At 38.1% G+C, this 23,566-nt stretch overlaps 1 protein-coding gene and 1 pseudogene across 3 annotated transcripts in view; both read right to left on the bottom strand.

The window, feature by feature from the left end:
• Positions 1–23,566, bottom strand: part of POC1B (POC1 centriolar protein B) — a 97,078-nt gene that overhangs the window by 18,629 nt on the left and 54,883 nt on the right. For 2 of the 3 annotated variants that reach the window (XM_033117032.1, XM_033117031.1), the window contains exon 10: positions 19,352–19,432. In XM_033117032.1, coding sequence (XP_032972923.1) covers positions 19,352–19,432 — 81 coding nt within the window. Of the gene's footprint in view, positions 1–14,923; positions 15,052–19,351; positions 19,433–23,566 lie in introns of those variants that run through there. The other variant, XM_033117034.1, reaches the window with a different exon arrangement.
• LOC117028450 (centromere protein N-like) lies at positions 12,305–14,714 on the bottom strand (annotated as a pseudogene).

Consider the following 23,566-nt stretch of genomic DNA (forward strand, 5'->3'; position numbering starts at 1 on the left):
TTCACCACTTGATAAAAATTATGTAACTGGACGTAGTTGAAAAATTATGGCATAAAATCTCCAGGAAGAATAGCTTATAAGTAGAAAATCAGTAACAGATACTTATAAATAACTAAAAATAAGATACTATGATAACAGTCTACTGTTTGATAGAGAAACTACATTTTTCTTTCCTACATTTTTGCGTGCAGAAAAGTGTGGGTTTTTCTTCCTTATTTTGTTGGTGAAAGAAACCCAAAAACCAAAGACCATAAAAAGATGACTATGTTTACAAAGACTGTTTTTTTTCTTTTTTTAAACCTATTACCATGGGGAAAATGGTCCAGGAGAAATAACATTAAAATACTGCCATAAAATTCAAAAATATTTATCATAGATGCTGTGAGTCCAAGAGAATGAGAACTAGATTCATACCTTTTTAAAAAGAGAGGTTAAGAATCATAATTTTTCTGCACACACACAGATACATACAGGAGTAAGCAGGGAGCTCTTAGAGAGGAAGCCGTGACACTGTGGGTGGTACTCACAGCCATTAAATGTAACCACTTTTATCTGCTTCATATTCCAGTCACAGTATTTATCAAACAACCAGCATTATTCATACACACAGTCTTCTAACGATCCCTCCTGATGAATGAGATAAGATTAACGCTGGCCATCTCTTGCTCACAATCATTACCACGTTTATTACAGAGCTACAGTGTAGGGATCATCCCGTGGGACCTCGTGGCTTGAGTGATCAAGTTAAGATCCTCACATCTATGTTTCTGGACTGGATGCACCATAGCCAGCCCTGTCTCTTTCCTGTCTTGGTAAACAGTGCCATTATCTACCCAGCAGCCCCACATTTGGGAGATGTCTGGACTTCTCCCTCTCCTCCGACGTCCAATCAGTAAGCAGGATTTTCTGACTTTCTCTTCAGTATCTCACAGACCAGTCAGTCACCTGCATTTCCTAGACTGCTACTGCTCTACATCGGGCACTCCTCACCTCCTATCTGGATTACTGCTGTAGCTGCCTCCTAATTTTCCACGCCTCCAGTCTCACCTCACTCCAACCCCTCTTTTATCACATTTTCAGAGTAACTGTTCTGAAACTCATATGTGCTCTTGTCACTTTCCTGCCTAAAATCCTTCACAGGGACTCCTAAAATTCTTAAGGTGAATCCAAACACCTTCAAATGGCATTGAAGGTCATTCATGACCCAGCTTCATCTCTTCCCCCTGCCTCACCTCCTGCTATCCCCACCCAACCCTACCCAGTACTGCAACCGACCAGAACTGTTCATGGGCCCCTGAATTCTGTGTCCCCTCTCAAGCCTTCTTGCCTTTGCACTGCGGAGCTCTGTCCTGTTCTGTGTATTATCAGGAAAATTCTTCAAGAATTAGTTCAAGTATAACGCCTTCTGGGAAGCTATCTTTGATCACATTTTCTGTACCCCACCCTGATTTTCTTGTACACACACACACACACACACACACACACACACACACACTTTATTTAACCAATCCAGTGATGTACTCCCATAGCAACTTACGCATGTATCACTATTATTGGGTTTATTCTTTCATCTGGACATTTTCATTGCTCGATATATAATCAGAAAATGTATTGAATAAAAGAAATAATATTTTTCAGTTGTTTCTTTTGCTCCCTCCTCTCCCTCCTTTCACTGTTCAACCCACTTCATACTGGCTTGCACCTGTATTACTCCATCAAAAAAGCTCCTCAAAAGGTAACCAAAAATCTCTGCTAAATGCATCAGTTTTCAACCTTTCTCTTGCCTCTCAGCAGAGTTGACCACAGCCATCCTCTTGAAACACTCCTCTCTTGGCTGCCATGGCACCACATCCCCGCCTCCTCCCCCCACCTCCAGCCCTCCTCTCAGTCCCTAGAGCACACCAAGCTCCCCCATAAGTCACAGTCTTTGCATATGCAGTTCCCTCTGACTAGAAGACTCCAATACTCCTAATGCTCTCCTCCACTCCCACTGCAAGCTTAGATCAGCACTTCCCAGACTTCCATGGACAAGGAATCGCCTGGGGAATCTTATTAAAATGCAGAGTCTGATTCAGTTGGTCTGGGGGGGAACCTGAGAATCTGCATTTCTAATAAGCTCCCAGGTGATGCCCAAACAAACCAGTCATGGACCACATTTTGCATAGCAAGGTTTCAGATCTCAGCTGAACTGTCTTTTTCTGGGAAACTTTCTCTGGTTCCACCTCACCCACACTACTGATTTTAGTCAAATGTCCCCCAGTTCATACTCTCACTGTACCATGTAAATCTACATGCTGGCTTTTGCTTCCCCTTATAGCCTATACGCGTCCTTTCCCCGAACCCCAGCTCCGACCTAGTATCTGACACACGAATGAACAATGTCTGTTGAGCCAGCACCTGACTGAAGCTGAGTCACTTCCCTTCATGATTTTAACACCATCCTGAGCTCAGCTCCTATAGAAATCCAGCTCATCTGTGCTAAATACTACAAGAGATTTTCTACTCCTGTCAAGATTCACTCATTTGGGGTCTGTAGAGCTATGGTCAGAGAAAAATTGATTCCACGTGCACTGGCCTTCCCACTCTAACAAGTCGGTTGGCCGTAGGCTCCATGTACAGTCTACTGGTACCCCAGATCCTCTTGTGCCAGATATCTAAAAGCAAATCCTACCTACTGTAGTTGGATCCAAATCTCCTACCAAAGTAGGAGAAATGGCACCGGGAGGGTTAGAGGCAGGAGGAAAAGACAAAAACTTTTAGCACATTCTGATTCTTTTTCCATTCAAAATTCATTGCTAAAACTCTCATAAAATTCATTTTTTTTCACATTTAGGAAAACAATTATGACTAAAATATTGTAGGAAAAATTATATAAGTTAATGACTGAATACAATAGCTAGAATATTTGTAAGAAATAAGTCGTGATAGGGAACATAATGGAAGACATTAATCACAAAAAACACGTAACAGGCAGAAATAATGCCATTGTTGCCAAGAGAACAGACTGGAAAGAGTGTCAAAGCAAAAACTGAAAATAAAAAACAAAACATAGTTTGAGATATAAATCCCATTAATGTGATTTCCTTTGACTAATAAATAAAACAAAAATAGTCACAGCACGTTGTAGTGGAAATAAAGATTTTAACACTTGATTAAAATATTAAAAATATATCTTGGAGAAAACGGTGCTCTCTAAACAAAAAGTTTTAAATACACTTAAAGAGAGAGATCATTTATTTTGAAATTTAAAAAAAAGTTTTCTCAATTCTGGTTCATAAATCTATCAATATACTCAATTTACAAAAAATGGTGACATATTTTTTAAACGTAATCTTATTTGCTTGAAACTTTTCATGTCATTTAATTAGGTCTCAGAAAGAGACTGTTTATTCCAGAGGTGGGAGGAAGAGGATATGACCCTCTTGTACTTTAGTCCCCAAAATGTAAAACAGCCATAGTTCTATGGCATTTATAATTCATAGGACACTTATATAAATGACTTCTTAAAAAAGAAAGGACAACATAACTTTTTAAAAAGCGTTAATATCTAGAATTTTTTAGTAAATTTACTGTGCACTGAATTGTATAAGAAGTGAAAGTACAAATCTGGGAGAGTATATTTCTTAGTTAAATTCTTCAAATTTTCAAAAGCACACAATTGTCTTAACTTTATCATTTCCAGTTCTATTTAAAATAAGTTATTTATGATCTGGAAATTTCATTAATAGTTATTATCCCCAAAATGCCTATTAGTTATTATCCCCCAAATTTCATTCAATTATTAGTTATTATCCCCAAATGAATTTAGAATAACATTGACTCGGCATGGCACTTTGCCTGATGCTAGATGTCATTTAAAATGAATTCATTTATGTACTATCAACCTTAGAGAATGAGGGCAAAAATTCATTTCACTGAACCTGAAGCTTCAAACAGAACTGTCCAAGGGAACTAACTGTAAAATGCCTTTGGAAGTTCCACGTCTGGAGTCATGGTGTAACACTGTGACACATCTCCACTACTCAATCACTGCCACAGAGGAGATGGGGACTGAGTCTGAGGGGCTGTGAACGTGGAAGGACTAGATCCCCTGGAACTGTGAGTACTTATGATCTGAGCAACAACAACGTCAAGAGAGAAAGAAAGGTTGGGGGACATGGCCTGGACTTTGCAAATCATAGGCACGTAGCCATAAAATTGCCTCAAATCACTAGGAAAAAACACACAAAACAAAACCTAAATATTATGGGTTTGAACATGCTTTTGAGCCTTACCTACAAGATTCCCGGCCCAATAAACTGAGGATATTTACCAAGAAAACATAGCTCTGTTGAACAATAAAAGTCAATGGAAAATAGGGTTCACTTTATAAAAATCACACTGTAACCAAATCTGATGGAAACTGGTATTATCATCTATTCCACAAAGGAAATAACGCCTGCACACATCAGAACTAATGGCAATACCACCACCAAAGAAACCTTATGTGCACACAATTCTTGCCACAAAGAATGGTCCTTCCCTAGAAAACAAACAAACAAAACAACAACAAAAAAACCCGAACAAACGCCAAGGAAAATTAGTGAGAGGGTGAGACTGGGGGTCTGGGGGGAGCAGTAAAAGAAAAGTAACAACAGAGTCCTGCCCAGGAGATAAAACCATTATAGCATTATGAAGCAGATTTAAAAACATGATAGATCAAGTAACTATTCATATCAGGAAGCTATATCCACACAATTAGGATTGAACCACCTATGACAAGCACACCATATGGCTCACCTTCTGGATAACCAATAAGAGACAAGTGTGCCTTAAACACAATTCTTTTTGATGAGGAGGCTAATGCTAAGTGAAGGATTTGTGCTTGCTAAGGACTGTGCTTGCCAAGGATTTGAGAACTTGGCAAGTGGAAACAGACAACGTATAACATCCCAAAGTAGCCTCTATAACCAATTACATTCACTGACTCCAGGGCCGATCTCTCCACATGCTCCCAAACTGGAACTGGAGCTCCTCAATATTTGTCCTTTCTTTTTTCTTTCTTTATTTTTTTTAAACTAGAGGTACTGATTAGGCCTTTCTGGATACCATACCATACCATACCATACCACTGAAGAAATAGTCACTTAGGCTAAGCCATGTTGATAACAAGGAAGATAAACCAGGATTCAGAGTGAAAAGGCATGTGATCTGGGTATCTTAACTATTTGGGGAGCAGTATGGTGCAGGAGTTCAGAATTTGGGCGATGAACTTAGTCCAATCTGAGCCCTTGCTAGCCTCCATCACTTCCTGCCTAGGTGGTGTGACTAGGTAGGTTACCTTACCTCTCTTAAGACGAATTTGTGGAGCGAATCCATGTGCTAAGGAGGTAAAATGCTTAGTAGTATATAAAAAACGGTAACTATTTTTACAAGCACCATAGGCATGTAATGAGAACGCTCCTAAACTTGATTCAGTAAACTCTAAAACACTTGTCTGTAATACTGCATTCCTAGATAAGCAAATACAAGATGGTAAAGTTGGAGAGTCTCCACAAATTATTTCATAAATCTCATGCAATTCCAATCCACATTCCAATGGGAAGCTTTTGGAGAGCTGACAATACAGTTCTGAAATTCATATGGATCCATAACAGGCTCTAGAATATCCAAGAAACTTTTGAAGGAAAAATTATGTACTGCATTATAAAGAAATATTTTAAAGCTACAATAAATAACAAGGTACAATAATGATCAAGATCAAACAGATCAGTAAGACAAATGAGAAAGTATCCAAACAGGTATAAGAACATGAGAATTTAATGTTTTTGGAAGGTAATTCAAATAAAGAAAAAAACAATACAAATTGAGGACACTTTGTTAACTATAAATCTGTATCTTATAACTAAAATTATCTAGAATTTAAGATTTAATTGTCAAAAATAAAACCTTAACAAAAGTAGCTGGAAATATATTTGGGGAGCAAGGAGGGCTTTCTTTGCATTGACTCCAAGGAAATCATAAAATTAAAATAATTGTACATTTCAAGAAATGAATACAAGTAAACTTGTCAACAATCAGAAACAAAACTCAAAGGGAAATGACAAACAAGAAAAACATATTTGTAGCATATGGCTACCTTAATTATAACGACAAGGTTCAATTTTAAAATAAACAAAGTAATAGGGAAATGAATAGAGTATACAAATAACAATTCTCAGAAATACAGATGAACAGTAATCATAAAAAAAAGTCAAAGCTCACAAGTCTTAACAAACACAAAAAAAGGTAACGCTAACAACAGGAGGTGACGAACATGTTAATTAGTTTGATTGTGGTGTATATATACGATATATATATAGATATAAATACCATACATTTAATATATATCATATATACATACACATGTGGTATAAGTACACACATACACATCACTTTGTACACCTTAAATATATCCAATTTTTACTTGTCAACAATAAAAAAATGTAAAGCTCACAAGTCACTAAAAACTAGAAATTAACACTTCTTGCTTATTACATTTTAAAAGGAGGCTCTTTAAAAATCAAATAATACCTAAATAACTATAACACCTAGTATATATGTTGCAGTGTAGGAAACAGGCATGCTTGTGTATTACTAGTGGGAATCCAAACTTGCAGACATTCTAGAGAGAATGTGCCTTATAAAACCTTTGTTAAAAAAGCTCCTATCCTTTAGTTCAGTAATTCCTCCTGCAGAATATGTCTCCTGATTCCACGTCCACTCTTCAAAAGTCTGTTTTGTGATACTGAGACTAGGGCTCTGCAAACTAGTTTTCTCTTTCAGCTGCTCTGCCAGGAGACGGTCCTAGAGGGAGACCAGAGGCCAGAAGCACAGAGAGGCAGTTTGTTCCTCCCAGTTTGTTTGCTGTTCCTGTCAGCCGCATCCCATCAACTCTTAACTCCCTCAGATACCCTAGCGCCAGCTGGTGGGTGCCCCTCAGTGGTCAGGGTCCAGTTCCGTGCGGGTCTGTCCTCTGAGCTCCTGGAGCTGGAGGGCAGGGCCTCTTCTCCTAGCGCCCAGGTCCTGATAACCACTCTACCTGGGAGACAACTTCACAATGGTAACAATGGTTAACTCCTTAGCAATTTTTCCACTGACCCAACATCAATAGGGAATCACGCACGTAGCATTCAGTTGTTGTTCAACGTGGTATGGCTATTACTACTCCATCTATTCACACACTATACTTTCCTTTAACTGATACTCGCTTCAACGCAGACATTTGATCTGTGTTTTTGTTATTATAAATAATGCGGGAATAAAAATTCTTGAACAGAAAACTCTGTCCACACACCTTATTATTTCTTTAGGATGATTGAGGCTCTGTAGGCTGATCATCCAGGATCCAGCAGGAAAACAGAAACTGCCGCAGTTATTTTAACCCAGAGAATTTAATACAGGGAACTGGTTAACAAGTTGGGAAGTTTGTAAAGGCTAAAAGGGAGCCCGGAGGTGAGAAGAAATAGTAAATGCATGAAGCAACTACTTCTCTAGGTCTGGGGGAACAAAGAAAAGGGGTTGGATTGTTAGAAACTAAACACTTAGAGGCCCGTCACTGAGAGCTGAGATGGTTTGTTCATAGGAGGCAAGAAGAATGTTCATTAAAAAGACATTGTGGAAAGGAAGAGGAAATGCCTGACATTCCTTCTCCATCTCCTCTTCAACTCAAAACAAACAACAAGTAACTCTTATGTGCTTTGGTAAAATAATCCAAACAAATGCATTAAAAGTAAAAGAATTTCGCCACCATAATCACTGGAACCTAACAAAATTCTGTAGTGATTTGGAAAGCAATTTAAAAAGTACATACGATATAAAAACTGGACTACGTAGCGGCCATCGTTACCTCAAGCAAAGGTAAAAGAAAATACTGTAGGAATTAGGACAACAGGAGGTCAAAGTATACCCGAACATTCTTTAATTGTAAAAAATCAAGTCAAGTCAATTTGAATTTTTAAATGAGGGGGTTGGTGGGCTGACTGGCTTAAAGCAAAAGAGGATGTATGATTGTGTACACAGTATGATATGTTCTACTGATGCCTGACTAGCCTGACTATCCTAGAAAGTAAAAGCAAGGAAATTGAAAGATACAGAAAAAACTAGGCAAGGACCAATACCAGTTCACTCAGACTGAGGTTTTTAATCCTTCTCAAGTCCTAATGTATTTTACATAACCTGATTTTATAAAGCACCAAGAACTGACTGAAGAATTCACTTGAGCAGACTTGTCACTACTTCCACCAAACAATCAGCTGTCAAGTGGCTGAATAAAGATTGGAGCAAAGGCAACTTAGCTTTACTGTATAAGCAGCACCAAATAACTGCAAACCAGGTGGGTCCAGATGTACAGAACAGATGAAAGCTAAGGTCTCTATTGTCCAGGAAACTCCAACACAACCACAAATGGCATGAAACCACCCTGGAGGTCAGCAGGAAGCTCATTCTGGTCTGACAGTCCGGGAGAGGGCACCTCTCAGAGTGCTACCGTAGTAATTTCCTGTGTGAAAAGCTCACTGCTGTTCTTGCATTCCTCAGGGTGCATTTCTTATCATCTCAGAGGATGTTGCTCTTCCACAGGAAGAGGAAGGAACCAGTTGTTACTGGATGCGTGGGCTGAGAGCTGTCGGGCATTTTCGGCATGCCTCAGTCTCAGCTGTGGGAACCGCTTGGATCCCAGGCGTCCCAGGCCTGGGATAGATATTACGGCAGCAGTCGGGAGCCACATTTTAGAAATGCAGTATATCCAGAAGTTGGAAGGCAGAAATAATACCTGGAACTTCAACCCCTCCAGTTTCCAGAAATGTGCTAATTTTCTAAAGGAAATTCTAAAAAGTATTTTCTCTGCTAGGCTCCCAAATAGCATGTTTTATAAAATCCTTTTGTAGAGTCGCTCTCTCCTCTCTCTCTCTCTCTCTCTCTCTCTCTCTCTCTCTCTCTCTCTCTCTCTTTCTCTCACAGACACACACACACACACACACACACACACACACACACACATTTCACATAGAAAAGTTATTAAGTTGAGGGTGATGAAAGTTTTGCCACCCCAAAATATGCCTTTTGGGATTGATTTTAAGCTGGTTATTAAAAAAACACACAAAAGATTTGGAAAGAACCTTGATCTTCCCCCCCCCACCTGCCAAAAGGAATTCAGCTAGAAAACCTGCTGAAAGGAAGAGAGCACAACCTTAGCGTCATAACATAAACTCTGTTCGGCAGACAGGGAGAAATCTAGCAAAGCCTGTCTGTCCAACTTTCCTCTGTGTCCCTTCGTTTCTGGGTGGCCCCACAGGTTTGCTCCTTCTTTCTCCTCTACCTGTGAATTACCTGCTTTCCCTTGGAAATCCCAGACTCCTGCCTTCCTGTCCTTTTTCTAGAGTGGCATATACACCTCATTGCCTAGAGCCTCTTCGGATCTCATATTCTCACGGAACCCTCACACATACGGCTGTAATAAATTCTGGACAGTTTCTCCTGTTAATCTGTCTCGTGCTAATTTATTAGCCCAGCTAGAAGAACTTAGAAGGTGGGAGGAAATTACTTTTTGTGCCCCACAAGTCCTCGATCACTTTTGCCAACAGTATAAGGACTACCTTTATTGTTTAAGGTGTTATTTAACTAGGGATCTTTTAGAAAATTTAATTAGTATAAAATTTTTGGTAGGAGGGAACTTATTAATGTAAGCTTTTTTTCCTGTGACCATGAAAGTTAAAGGGAATAAAGCTCAAATTAGTAAATTTTTCAGTATAGCTAAACCAAACATGGAACTTAGTGATTATTATGATTTTTATCAAAAAGTGTATTTTATTTGGAGGAAAGAAAGCCTCTGACCCACACTATTCTCTCTTTTTACAGTGACAATATCTTAATCTACACATTGAATTTTACAGATTTCCAGATCTCCATCTTAAAAATAAAAGTGCCATGTTCCTTTAACAGACTGAAAGTTTTCCTTTTCTTTTAAATTTACAATCCTAATACATTTAAAGGTCAGCTATCACATTCACAACTGTTGGTATTTTTATAACATATGGGTCATGATGTACTGCAAAAGCAAGGATATAACTAATTTGGAAATAGTCTCTTCCATCTCTTAATATTTTTCTCTCCTATCTCTAAAATAATTTGTATCTGAAAAAAATGTATTTTCTGTTTCTAAATGGTAAGAGATCTGCCAAAATGTATTTTTCATTTAACTTCTATTAATTATTGTGTATTTCTTATTTTTTAAATGCCTTAGACAGTTTAATTACCTTATTTCTTACCATGTCAACGGGCAATGATATGTTAAACAAAAAAAAATGGCAGAAAGGCAGAAAGGCTTTGTAAAGGAGGGGGTTTATTGGGCCATAAAGGACCAGTTCCTGGGGCATGAACTCTAAACCACCAGCAGCAGCTCCAGGTGGAAAAGGTACCAGGTCCACCGTCCTTTTACTGCATTATGTTTTGGGGAAGAAAGATGCAAGTTGTTTTGAAAGAATTTCATTGGCTACTGATAAGGTGTGTGGAAGAAGGTGAAGCGGGCTAGTCTCGGGATAGGTGCAGAGCCCGTTTGGAAGAGGTGTTTGCTTCTTTGGGTTGGTTGTGGTCAACAGTCAGGAAAGGTCATATGTAAGTAAAAAGCTGGGGTTCCTTGGGTTCAGTGGCACCCGGCTATTCTCTTTTAGGTGATTGTGGAAATAGCCACCAGGAAGTTAATTCAAAGTTCCAACATATACTCAGGAATGTGAGCCGTCTTTTGTTAGCCGCACCCCCAGTCGTTAACAGGCTAACCGCCTAATGCTCTCTTTCTCTTACTCTCCAGCCGCCATAATTTAGTTTAGAACATCTCAGAATTTTTTTTCTTGTCAGTGTGTACATTATTTGTCAACTCTGATAAGAATTCCTCTGTCGCTCCTACAAGCATCTTAGAGTTACACTTAAGTTTTTGAGTCACTGGACAAAAAATATTACTGTATCCAATCACTTGACATATTCACTATCGTTTGAAATTAAGACTAAAAGGCTTTGAAGAAAAGGAGGGCAAATTGTGGAAGGCACCAGTTAGTGAGTCCAGAGATGGATTCTACAAATGCTTATGTACATTTCCCTTCAAATGTTTAGAGCAGCAGGAGACAGATAGGGCAGGGCCATTGAACCAATGCCTAAAGAGATCATAAAAATGCTTCCTAAAGCTTAGTGAGCAGCAACAAAGTTACAAACAAACATATCTAGTTTCAGAAAGCATATGTACTAAACTTACAAATTAAATATCACCTTATAAATTGTTGCAAAGTTAAAAAACTTTAAAAAGAACCTCACCTACCATCACATTTAGAGGCTGCTTATGTGCAAATGCAAGAATGTTAGCATAGAGGAAAGTAGTGAAAGCAGGTTTGTGCAACATGATTTTTATTGATTTACCTGGAAATGGAAATGGGAATCTGGGACAATAAATTGCATCTTGCCATCTTACACTTTCAAAATTATAAATTTTAGTTTTAAGATATTAGGTTTGCATACACTGTGTTCTTTCAAGTAAGTTCTTTCCAAATCTTTGCTTACATAAGCAGTTAGGAACTGGAATAACTCTTTAACTGGTTATGCAATGTTGTTTAGCAACTAGGACACATGGTTGCCACAACATCCATGGAAATAGCCTCTCTGTATCTGCAAGTTTACTCTTTGTATGTCCACATATTTTGTCAATACAGTCATATCATTCAGATAAGCATGTACCATATGACAACCACCATGAAAGTGTATAACTTTTCTTCCTAAAAATAGGCTGATGCAAAAATCTTTCCAAAAGGGAAACCAATGCACTTTGCTAAAAAATCCAAACCTAAATGACGTTTAGGAAGGAGAGTGTTTTACCACTGTACTTCCCTAAGACAAAGAGACAGCAGAATATCTCTTGCATTGATTCAGCTTATCACGTTCCTGATCCTAGAAAAGAAGACAGAAAAACCACAATTGTTTTTCTCTCAGCAAACCCCTGGCAAAACAGTGCTGAGCCAGGAGATAATCTCGGCTCTCCTGAGATTACTCAGGGCTACACCTCGTGTCTCTGGGGAAAGGAGATAGGGAGTCCCACAGCTGACATCCAATCTGTCAGGAAATCCTCTTGGCTCTGCCTTCAAAATACAAGCAGAATCCCATCACTTATCGTCACCTCCTCTGCTACCCACCCGAGTCAGGCAACTATCGCCTCCTGTCCAATTCATTAGCTTTTTAATTTGTTTCCTTGTCCCCCTCTACCCCCCGACCCCTCACCCCCGACCCCCAGCTCGTTCTCAACACAGTAGCCAGAGCGGCACCTGTTACATGTCAGATCACGTCCCTCCTCTGAAAGACACCCTCCGTGGCTCCCTTCTCCCTCTCAGTCTGGCTCCCAGGGCTCCGACTTGCCTGCCCTTTCCAGATATTCACACGACTTGTTCCCTTCATTCCATCAGCTCTTCACTCAAATGTCACCACTAATGTGATTCTTGTCCTGGCCTCTATCTAAAATGTACCCCTCTTCCTATCTGCCCTGCAGTGCTTTTTACACTTTTGCATTTTTTTTCGGTTTACTATACTACATAGTCTATTTTTTTTCCCACCTGTGATTTGCTTGTCTCCCCACTGTAATTTAGAATGTAGGCATCTCCGGGGCAGGTGCTTTCGTTTTGTTTACTTTTTCAAAAGTCAAGAACAGTGAGTGGCACAGAATAGTTACTTAAGAAATACTGATTGAGAGCCAAAAATGTGTGTGAGTGGGTGTGCTCCCAGCATGCTGCCACATCTGCTATCCTTTGAGTTATACAACTTAAAGACCCCAAACTAGATTGATGTGCTTTTATTACCGTGGTCCGCATCTATTTTCAACTACCTCCGGTCAGCTCAAAACTAGTCAAAGGCTTTCTTCTAGAGAAGTCCTCTAGTTTCCTCTAGCTCATTAATGATCTTTTCTTGAACATTCCCATTAACAAGCTTTTATTGGACAAACATGTACACTTGGCATCCAGTAGATTAAAACTGCCCCTTATTTCTTTTTTTAAAAATATCTTTATTCATAAACCAGTATAATATTGGTCAGTTTGAATGCCATATATGTGATAAAATAGATTATGAAAAGTATCATATTTACAACAAAACCATTATTTTGTATAACTGAATGATCTGATATGCTATCTTCTGCTATAACTCAATGGACCCAACCCTACCCTAAGAATGGACCAATTTTATGATTCTCCTAGAAAGTTTTGAGTTGGGTATAGTTTCTTGGTGCCTCTTTCTGTGATCCAAGGCTTACAAGAAAGTCTCTGAAAATGAACAATTGGAACCAGGCCTCTCCAGGATCAAGGAGAGACAGGAGTGAGGAAAAGGACATCCTGTCACATCTTAAAGATCCACAGCTGCTGTGCTTTGCAGGATATGGGGGAGGGGGAACACATAGTGGAAGAGGAAAGAATCATTCACAACAAATTATATTGAACATTTCTAAATTGTCAATATCAAGGGTTAATTTCTAAAACATAAGTTTTTAGACAGAAGCTATTCAGTAAGCCATTAACTGAAATAGGTATGCAACATAGTCAAGGAGATGCTACACTTGCAAAACCACATATATCTTATTTATCTTTAATTTTAAAATAATTCATTCCTTTGTTGGGTATGCGAGTGAACAATGGAGAAAGTGGTGCATCTGCCACAACGGCTGTTGCCAAGGATTTCAGTGCTTCCAGAAGATGCAGGCTAGAGACCTTTAGGCACCGGAGGGGTTCTTCTCTTTCAGCCAAGATGCCCCCATTTAAGTCACTTTTGCATTTTGTTTCAAGCTTACATTGTGCAAATTCTAGTCTTGGTTGGAAACAGTCTCCAAAAATTTCTTGAGTCACTCTTCGGACTCTTTTTCTATTCCGTTTTCATGAATGATCCTTGAATCCATATTTATATCAAGCCCAAGTCTTCTTTCTTGTAGAGTTGTGAGTTTTAAAATTCCGATTATACTGTTTAAAGACAGTAGCCGTAAGAGAGTCCAGATGTCGACTTCTGAAGCCCATTTGTATAATCTGATGGTGTTTGCTAGCAATCGTCAGTGACTGACACAGAAGGGGTGTCTTGCTTCTCAGCCGGGAGAAAGAAATGGCGGCATATGGGATCTGGGAATAATACATCACATAAGCAGGTTTGTACTGGTTTGGTTTTCTATACTGTGTTCCCCAGGCGATTCGAATCCATACTGCATTCTCCTCAGCATCTCTGAAAGTGATTGTCACATTTTTTAATGCGCTCTGAAGAATTTTCTTAAATGAACTTTTGAACTGTTCCATATTGGAAAGGTCAGTGTCTTCACCTGGCTCTTTAGCCATCTGAAAAACATCCCAAACTCTCTGGTGCCGATGAAACTGAGTACAAATGACGTCTACAATTGTGAGCCTCACACAATTCTCCTCACAAAGCGAACCAAGTCCTGAGCAAGAGATTCCTTTCTCTTCCGGAAGGTTACGGTCTGTAGTTGATTTGCAGACAAAAAATCCCAGGCTTTTAGGATTGTCTTCATTTCAGTCATTGGGGTTTTCAAGATGGTCCTCTTGATGAACTCGACAACAGTTTCATCCATCTCTTTGGCACGGCCCACAGCGCCAGCTGTCTCACTCCTCAGCAGATGTTCCCGCCTGCTCTGCCCCTTATTTCTCATACTGTCATTTCTCTCTGGCTAAGGTGTACGTTTCTTAAGTTCAAGGAACCAGCTTGACATCTCCCTTGGCAACTCATGTAATGCTTCCATGTGGTCCGGCTTTAAGTATTTCGACTGATGGAGCAACAAAAGACTGCAGACCTTAATATTCTTCTATGATGTAATCATAAATTCTTTTATTATAAAGAATTAATCTGATCTGAAATATTGTCCCTCATTCTAAAGAAAGGCATACAGATCACATTCATAGTCTCCACACAGTGGCCAGAATGAAGATGAGAACACTGCTTCAGTTCCCTGAGAAGCGTTCAGTGTTCTGACAATCAGAGCAACACAAGCAAGATTATCAATTTCATTTTGTTCATCTGTAGGACACATAAAATTAATATGTGAAAACTTAGGAATATGTTTTATCTAAAAATAAAAATATATTTTCATAATCCCAGAGTGTTTTAAATAAATTTTGTTTACAGTGTTTTGAAAAGACACTTTAGATGAGGATACAGAGGAGAAATTCCAATCTTGCGGCTGGTGTTCTGGAGGGGGCTGAGGGTGGGGGCGAGGTGTGGGGGAGGGGAATGGACTACCTTAGGTCTTAGCTACACCACATGTCAATGCTACCGCTAAATGCCCTCGCACAATTTTGAAAACAAAACCCAGGTGTAGTTGTACCTGAATAAATGAAAACATTACAAGATTCAAGGGAATCTTGAACTAAATAATCTTTAGAAAATCAGTATATAATAAGTGACAACACAGTCAGAATAAAGAGTTAAGAATTTGAGATCAACATTATTAAACTATGTCTGTAAGACAGCCAGTATATGTCTTCACAGAAACAGTTTTTAAAACAAAGCTTTAGAAATGCAGATTGGTAACAGCTTATTTGATGTGAAAATATTGTATCAAATGTCCTGCCTGGAATTAGAGACACAAGTGCAAGCCACAAAGATACCAACTGTTACACTGTATGCCATAACTTCTTCTCTGCGGTAAGAAGGCATCAGAGCATAGATTCAGATATCAGTACACTTACATTTATAAATCCTCCTGACCATAATATTAACTTAAGCCAAAGCAGAAAGAGAAGCCAACTATCTCTTAGACCATAACAAACCTGCTTTTATCCTACTAAGAAATTTGACAAATTAAGGTTTAAAGAGTAATCTTTTTTATGTCCCATCTTGATTAAGTGAATTTCTAAGGAAACTTTCTTCTAGTTTACAAAAACCAAACAAATCCTAAAATAAACAGTAACCACAACAACAAAAATCGAAACCACCTTTAAACAATGCTTTTACTGGATTCCAATATTTCTCTGGGTTTTTAAACTAAAATCACATGCAAAGTTCACACCACAAATATTTAATGTAATTGTGCTTCATGCCAGAGTAAAAACAAATTTTCCTCACAATTTTATCTGATTTGTTGTGCAAAAGGAAAAAAAAAAAAAAGCAAAACAGCCAATGTATAGAGAAGACTACAGATTAAGAATTACTTACCAGTAGATTAATGGGAAGGCAAATAGTTAAAAGTGATTTCACTTGAGTTTTCTAACCAAATATCAATCAATGAACTAATACATATTATATATATATTATGTCATATGTATTATATAAACACACTGAAAAGACAACCTACTGAATGGGGGAAGATATTTGCAAAGGATATATCCAATAAGGGATTAATATTCAAAATACATAAAGTACTCATATAACTTAACACCAAAAAAACAAACAATCCAATTAAAAAATGGGCAGAGGACCTGAACAGACCCTTCTCCAAAGAGGACATACGGGTGGCCAACAGACATACGAAAAGATGCTCAACACTACAAAGGGAAATGCAAACTAAAAACCACACTGCGCTATCACCTCACACCTGTCAGAATGACTATCATCAATAAATCAACAAATAAGAGATGCTGGGGCGGCCGGATGACTCAGTTGGTTAGAGCACCAGCGCTTAACAACAAGGTTGCCAGTTCCATTCCCACATGAACCAGTGAGAAGCAACGGCTTGAGTTTGGAGCTGAGAAATCAGTGGTTAGAATGAGGTGCTCATAACACCAAGGTTGCCAGTTCGAGTCCCACATGGGCCAGTGAGCTGCGCCCTCCACAGCTAAACTGAAAACAACTTGACTTGGAGCTGAGCTGCGCCCCCCACAACTAGATTGAAAAATAACACTTGACATCCTGGAAGAACACACTGTTCCCCAATATTTCCCAATTAAAATAAATGAATAAATAAATAAAATAAATGCTGGCAAGGATGTGGAGAAAAGAAAACTCTCATGCACTCCTGGTGGGATTGTAAGTTAGTTCAGCCACTATGGAAAACAGTATGGAGATTCCTCAAAACATTAGAAATAGAGCTGCCATACGATCCAGTTTTTCCACTTCTGTGTATTTATCCAAAGGAAACAAAAACACTAATTTGAAGAGATCTATGCACCCCTATGTTCACTGCAGCATTACTAGTAAAAGCCAAGCTATGGAAGCAACCTAGATGTCCATCAATAGGTGAATGGATAAAGAAGATGTCTCACACATACACACACACACACACACACACACACACACACACACACACACACACAGGAATATTATTCAGCAATGAAAAAGAGTGAAATCTTGCCAGTGGAGACAATTGAATAGACCTAAAGGGTAGTATGCTACTGAAATAAACAGAGAAAGAGAAATTCTCTGCATGGTATCACTGATATATGGAATCTAAAAAAAAACAAAATAAATGGATAAACAAAACAGAAACAGACCCATAGATATAGAGAACAAGCTGATGGCTGCCAAAGGAGGAAGGGGGCGGGGGGTGAATAGAAATAAAGAAAAACTTAAAAAGAACAAAAGAAAAAGAAAAAATAAAATTTAAAGGAAAGCATTTTAGAGATATTTATAAAAATCTAAATGCTTTACGAGCATCTATGCCCTAATAGAATATATAAAATCAGGAGTTTCTATGTCTTGCCTAGAGGCAAGCAGTAATCTTCCAGATTATAAAAGAATCTACCTGGATGGGACTTCATAAACCTAATCCCAAACCAACTGATAGCAAACACGTTTTTGTTTTCCTGTGTTTCCTTGTTTGTTTTATTTTTTATGTACTATTGAGCACACAACTCAGAGTAACAGTGGAATCTTCCTTTTAATGCTCACATATTGGGTTGAACCAAGGGGAATCACTGATATTAGACCATTTCGCAAACAAAATGGCAATTTCGTATCATTTAACCTAGCATTTCCCTTAGGTGGATAATAACTGTAGTCATCAGACTTACTGTTCTGTTTTGTATCACAACCGCAGATTTGTCATGTGTGTATTACACAGAATTGTCCTCTAGAAGTGCCACATACACTGTACTCCTGAGTTAGGGTCCTGGAACGTAGTTGACTTTGGCACCTCTGCATTACTATTCAAGGATGGACAGTCGCCAGGTGGCAGTTATGCCCCCCTCCCTAGCACACTGTTGAGAATATCTGGACCCCTCAGTCATGATGCCTTGCAAAGCTTGAAGGGTCCCGTCAAGGAAAGTGAGTCTTAAAGTGTGGACCCAAGGTTTTTGATAATCTGTGATATCTTCTATGTCAGGAACACCTAATTTTAGTCTACTGACTACTTCATAAGAAGGCAACACATCTCAAAACCACCAATCTTTTTCTCGTCTCACTATGAGGCAAACCCCAACATACCAGAATTTGTAAACTTCAACAGCATGCCTTTTGAGAAATTCACTGCACATAAATGTGTTGAGCACCTAGTATAAGCCAAGCTCTGTGGCAAGAATTAGATGTCTAGTTAATGTTTAATGTCATCAGTAAGTTATTAATGCAGAAATGCTAGTAGGGTATTTTATAAACACGAACACTGCAAGAGATACGACCACAGACCCCTTGAAGTACTACTTGTCACCACCAATATCAAGTGTTTGCTTCGTTGTTTGTTTTCCTTTTTGGTCATGCATTAATAATTTACCCCAAATATTTAACTACACTGACACCACCACAGTAGTGTCACCAGAGACCACGCCTCCCATCTGTTCTTATGACTGGTTTGCACTGACTAGAATCCACGGCAACAATGGTCGCCTCGCAAAGGTGAACAGACTCAAATTAAAAGGCTGAGACTCTCAGTTTTTGAAGACTCTAGATACATTGGATCCACTGAGTGAATAAATTATTTGTATGGAATTTTTATAAACAAAATTGCAAGTATTAGAAATATTTCTTAATGTCTGCATAATTCCTCAGGAAGAATAAACAAAGGGAAGTGATGCTTTCCTTGTAGCTTCTCAGAAGACCAGAAGTCAACTTAACTCCTCTGAAAGGCAATTAACAAGGAAGGAAGTTCTGTGACAGCAAATGAAAAGTCCCCTGGTGGCACCTTGAGAGGAGGGGCAGCAGTGAGTATGCAGGAGGCTGAGCTCAGGTCCTCAACTTGAAGGCTGTGCTGGAGTTGGCACTGCTCCCTCTAGTGGCTCTTCGGGCACTTTGTAAATAACGACTTTCTATACAAGGTCATTTCTATGCTAAAAGGTTAGGCTATTTAGTCCACTTTCCAGCTTCTCTCCTACACACTTTTTAAGGAAAACAGATTGTGCCAAATAATTAAATACTATTTAAATGTAAACAACAACAACAAAAAACTTACTGTGGGAGAATCAAAAGAAAGGACATCCACAACAGGGGGAGCAGAGGTCTGCAAATCCATTACCTCAAGCTTTGGATCAATCTGTATATATACAAAAGAAAAATTAATATTAGATTTTTATACAATAAAAAAATGGATGACACTTCTAACAACTTATAGGGTATTTCCTAATATATTCTAAAATTAAAATATATTGGTCTATTCATTAACATGGATATAAACATTTAAACAAAATATTAGTCTAGCACATCTATAAATGCATAAGAAAAAGATCATCATGACTAAGCTGAATTTATTCCAGGAATAAAAAATTGATTTTACATTAGAAAATCAATATAATTCACCTATAAGGGGATTTTAAAAAATCATTTAAAAAAGTGACCCACCTCAAAAGATGCAGGAAAAAATCCTAGCCAGTTCATTAAGACAAGGAAATAAAAGGTGTTAAGATGTAAGAATTGGAACAGAAGAAATAAAATTGTCATTAGATATAATTGCCTATGGAAAAATTCCAAAAGAATCTACAGCTATATCATTAAAATTAATAAGAGCATTTACCAACTTGAGAATCAATATATAAAATCAATTGTCTGCACTTTAAGACCGTTAGAAAATGTAAATTTTAAAAAGATATAATTTACAATGCCATAAAAAAATTTAAATACATCAGGACAAACATACAAAGATGTGTATGACCTTTATGGAAAAAAAGAATAACGCTCATGCCAGGACACTACAGAAGACTTAACTAAATAGAGAGCTATATTGTAAGGAGCTCAGATGCAGAGCCCTGTATATATGGAAAATACATATAAAAGGAAAATAGTACCACAAATCAACAGTTCCGAAAACTGGCTCACTATATGGCTTGCTGCCCTAACACTACATACAAAGGTGGATAGCAGAAAAACTCGAACCCTAAGCATTATGTCAAAATTATAAAGTTAGTAAAAATAAATGTATAAGAATACCTTTATGACCCAGCGTTGAGACAGATATCTTAAACAAAAGCAAAACCATAAGGGGAAAAAAAATTGATGCATCTGATTATATCAAAATTAAGGATTTTTATTTAACAATGGACACCACAAAGTTAACAATAAGATAATGGAGCAGAAGGAGAGAGTATGATGTCTAAAACCGAAAAAGGATAAATATCTAAATATACAAGAAATGCCTACAAATCAATGTGGAAAAGACAACAATTCCAAGAAAAAAATATAGAAAAGTAAAACTGACAATTAACCAGTATATGAAGAGATTTTCAGAAAGTTAGTAATTAGAAAAGGATTAAAGCAAAATATAACTTGGCACCTATTAAACTGCAAAAACTAGAAAGCTCAATGATGCCAACCCTTTCTAGCAGCATGGTTTGTAATGGCAAAAAATAAACACCACCACCACCACCAAAATCCACAACCAGAAATCCCCCCAATTTCTTAACAGTGGAATAAATACATAAATCGTAGGAATTACTACTGTGGTAAATTTACTGGAATCCTATATAGCAGAGAAAGGAATGAAATACAGCTACGTGCAACAGCCTATGGATGCAGAGTTCATACATCTGAGTCTTAGGATTTGAATGTTAAATGAAAAAGTAGGCTATAGGAAAATATATTTAGTATGATTTCATTTACATAAATTTTAAAACCATCCAAAACTAAATAATACCTAATTATAGATTCAAACATATATAGCAAATAGTAAATCAAAAAGAAAAGCAAGGGAATCATTAACTAGAGCGGCAACTACTTCTGAGGGAGGTTATTTCCAAATTTGAAAACACACACACACACACACACACACACATACACACACACACACACAACTGAAACCACATTATCACCAAATATTTACTGAACATCGTGAATAACAAGTACATTTCATCCCTATGACATGAGTGGTACCAACAATCAGTGCAGTGAAGAACCTCAAGAGGAAACTGACCTCAAGAGGAAGCCTAGTGGGAAAGGCTGCCCGGGAAGAAACAGCTTAAGAGGGCTCCTTTAAAACCCCTTCACTGCGTTAACTGATTTAAAGTTTCTTCTCCAAAATGTGTCAAACATCCACCAAGAATGATTACATTATTTATATTTTTAAGTAAATATAGTTAATGTGCTACATTTTATTAAAATAAATGATTACTTTAAAATATAAAAATTTCCCATTGTTATTCATTCTTGAAAAACACAGAAATATAAAGAAATGTACATCTCCTTTCCTAAACTTCTTTCTCCAACACTGAGCTCTTGGGGTAAAGTCGAACACCTCATTCTGCTGCACGGAAACACCATTTGACTACGGTCCAACGTCGCAGTGAAATTAAAGAAGGTTCAGAAAACAAAAACAAAGACAGAAACAGAGAGCCAGGGATGAGGTAAAAAGCATTCCTGAGCAGAGAGGTGAATGCCAACAGGACTTTCACACATAAGAGAGGTTGTCAAGGGTCAGACTGTGAAGGAATTGGGGAAGGCACAGAGAAAGTGGAGGCTAAAATGTGCTTTAGAAAGATTCGTCAGACAGAGACATGTTGGGTATCAAGAAGACAGCAGGGGTAACAGGCAGGACACCACTGCGAGCGTTCTGGACGGTGCTGATGAGGACTGAGCCCGAGGTGAGAGCAGCTGAATGATTTTAAAAGCACTGATAATGCTTGATGGTCATAGCTGTAGTTTGGGAAGTATTAAGAAACTTTTATAATTGTCCAGCCAATTGTGTTAGAGGTGGAGGTTTACGTGCCTAGTCATCTCTGCGCTACAGTAAAGAAGAGATTAGAAGAGATTAAAACTGTGCAGGGTGGGAACGGGGGGCTATCTGCTCAGCCTGTCAACACCTTGGTTCCTTTCTGGCTGCTCCACGGAGCAGAACACACAGCCCCCTCCTATCAGCTCTGAGTCCCAACTTAAGGCAAAGATAAGAAACCTGAGGATGACCTACTTTCCTTTCAGTACTAGCTGTCCAAAATTGCAGGCATTTTATTCTCTTTTATCTACTGCCATCTAGTGGACAAATGAAATTGTTTACCTGTGAAAAATAACAATCTGGTTTTACCACCTGAAATTGGAACTGCTCAAAAAAATCTAAATCACATGGAAATAAATGGTCAGCATCTCTCATAGAGGAATCCTTGAACTTCTACAAGTTGGAAAACTGTTGATGTAACAGTATTTTACTGTATTGCGTCACAAGTTGCTGCCGCATACATTAAAAGAAGCAGGAAATTCTTACTAAGCAAAAGTTTACAGTCCTCTCCATAAAGAAAATATGTTGAAGGGGTGACACTCACAATTAAGTTGTTTGCAAACTCCAGGAATACTAACAGTACCTTCCAGCTCTCCATTTTTATTGGCAAGAACCCTTTAATAAGTACAGTTGCCTTTAAACGGAGCAGACTGCCTTATGAGAGGCTGAATTCTCCATCACTGAACAGGGCATATCACGGAGGAATTCATGCCTGAGGGAGAGGTTCGCCTGCAGGACCTCACAGGATCCATTCCACTCTGAAGTTCTCTGGAGTCATCATATTTACTAGTCCATGAACACAAACACGGCTACTAACAAATTCTGAAAGGCAAAGAATCCATTTTGTTCCCTGTTGCATACTCTAAAGCTAGTACAATGTTCAACACATAGATACTTAATATCTGTTAACAGGAGGAAATTTAATTTTGATTATATTGAAGCATAAGATCAAAATGGTTAAAAGTACAGAATGGAACCGGAGCACTTGGGTTGCAATTCCAGTGTTGCCATTTACTAGCTTTAAGATTTAACTTGCATGTGCCTCAGTTTCTCCAGGGATAAAAATTGGAGAGTGTGTTTCACAGTTTTTAGGAAGATTAAATGACTTAATTTATGTAAAGCAATTAAAATAATGTATGTGTTAGATATTATTATTATTACTACTGTTATCATGTAATCACTGAATAACATGTATTGAGGCCCAAAACAATAAAGACATATATATACCACAGCTAGAACCAGAGAAGTGGTCATTGTTTTAATAATAAATCGTAATGTTCTCAATCTTTACAGAAGATTGAGATTAAAAATCCAATCTCCAACTTGAAGACTTAAACTGATTATAGTCTTCAACAATGAATCAGGGCCAGACTATCACAAAATATTATTATATAAATATTTGGTTAAGTTAAAGGAAGTTTTCCTTCATCCTAAATATCATACAGGATTTTCTATGCAATTCATACATTA

This window comes from Rhinolophus ferrumequinum, chromosome 10 (assembly GCF_004115265.2).
Source record: "Rhinolophus ferrumequinum isolate MPI-CBG mRhiFer1 chromosome 10, mRhiFer1_v1.p, whole genome shotgun sequence".
Lineage (NCBI taxonomy): Eukaryota > Metazoa > Chordata > Mammalia > Chiroptera > Rhinolophidae > Rhinolophus > Rhinolophus ferrumequinum.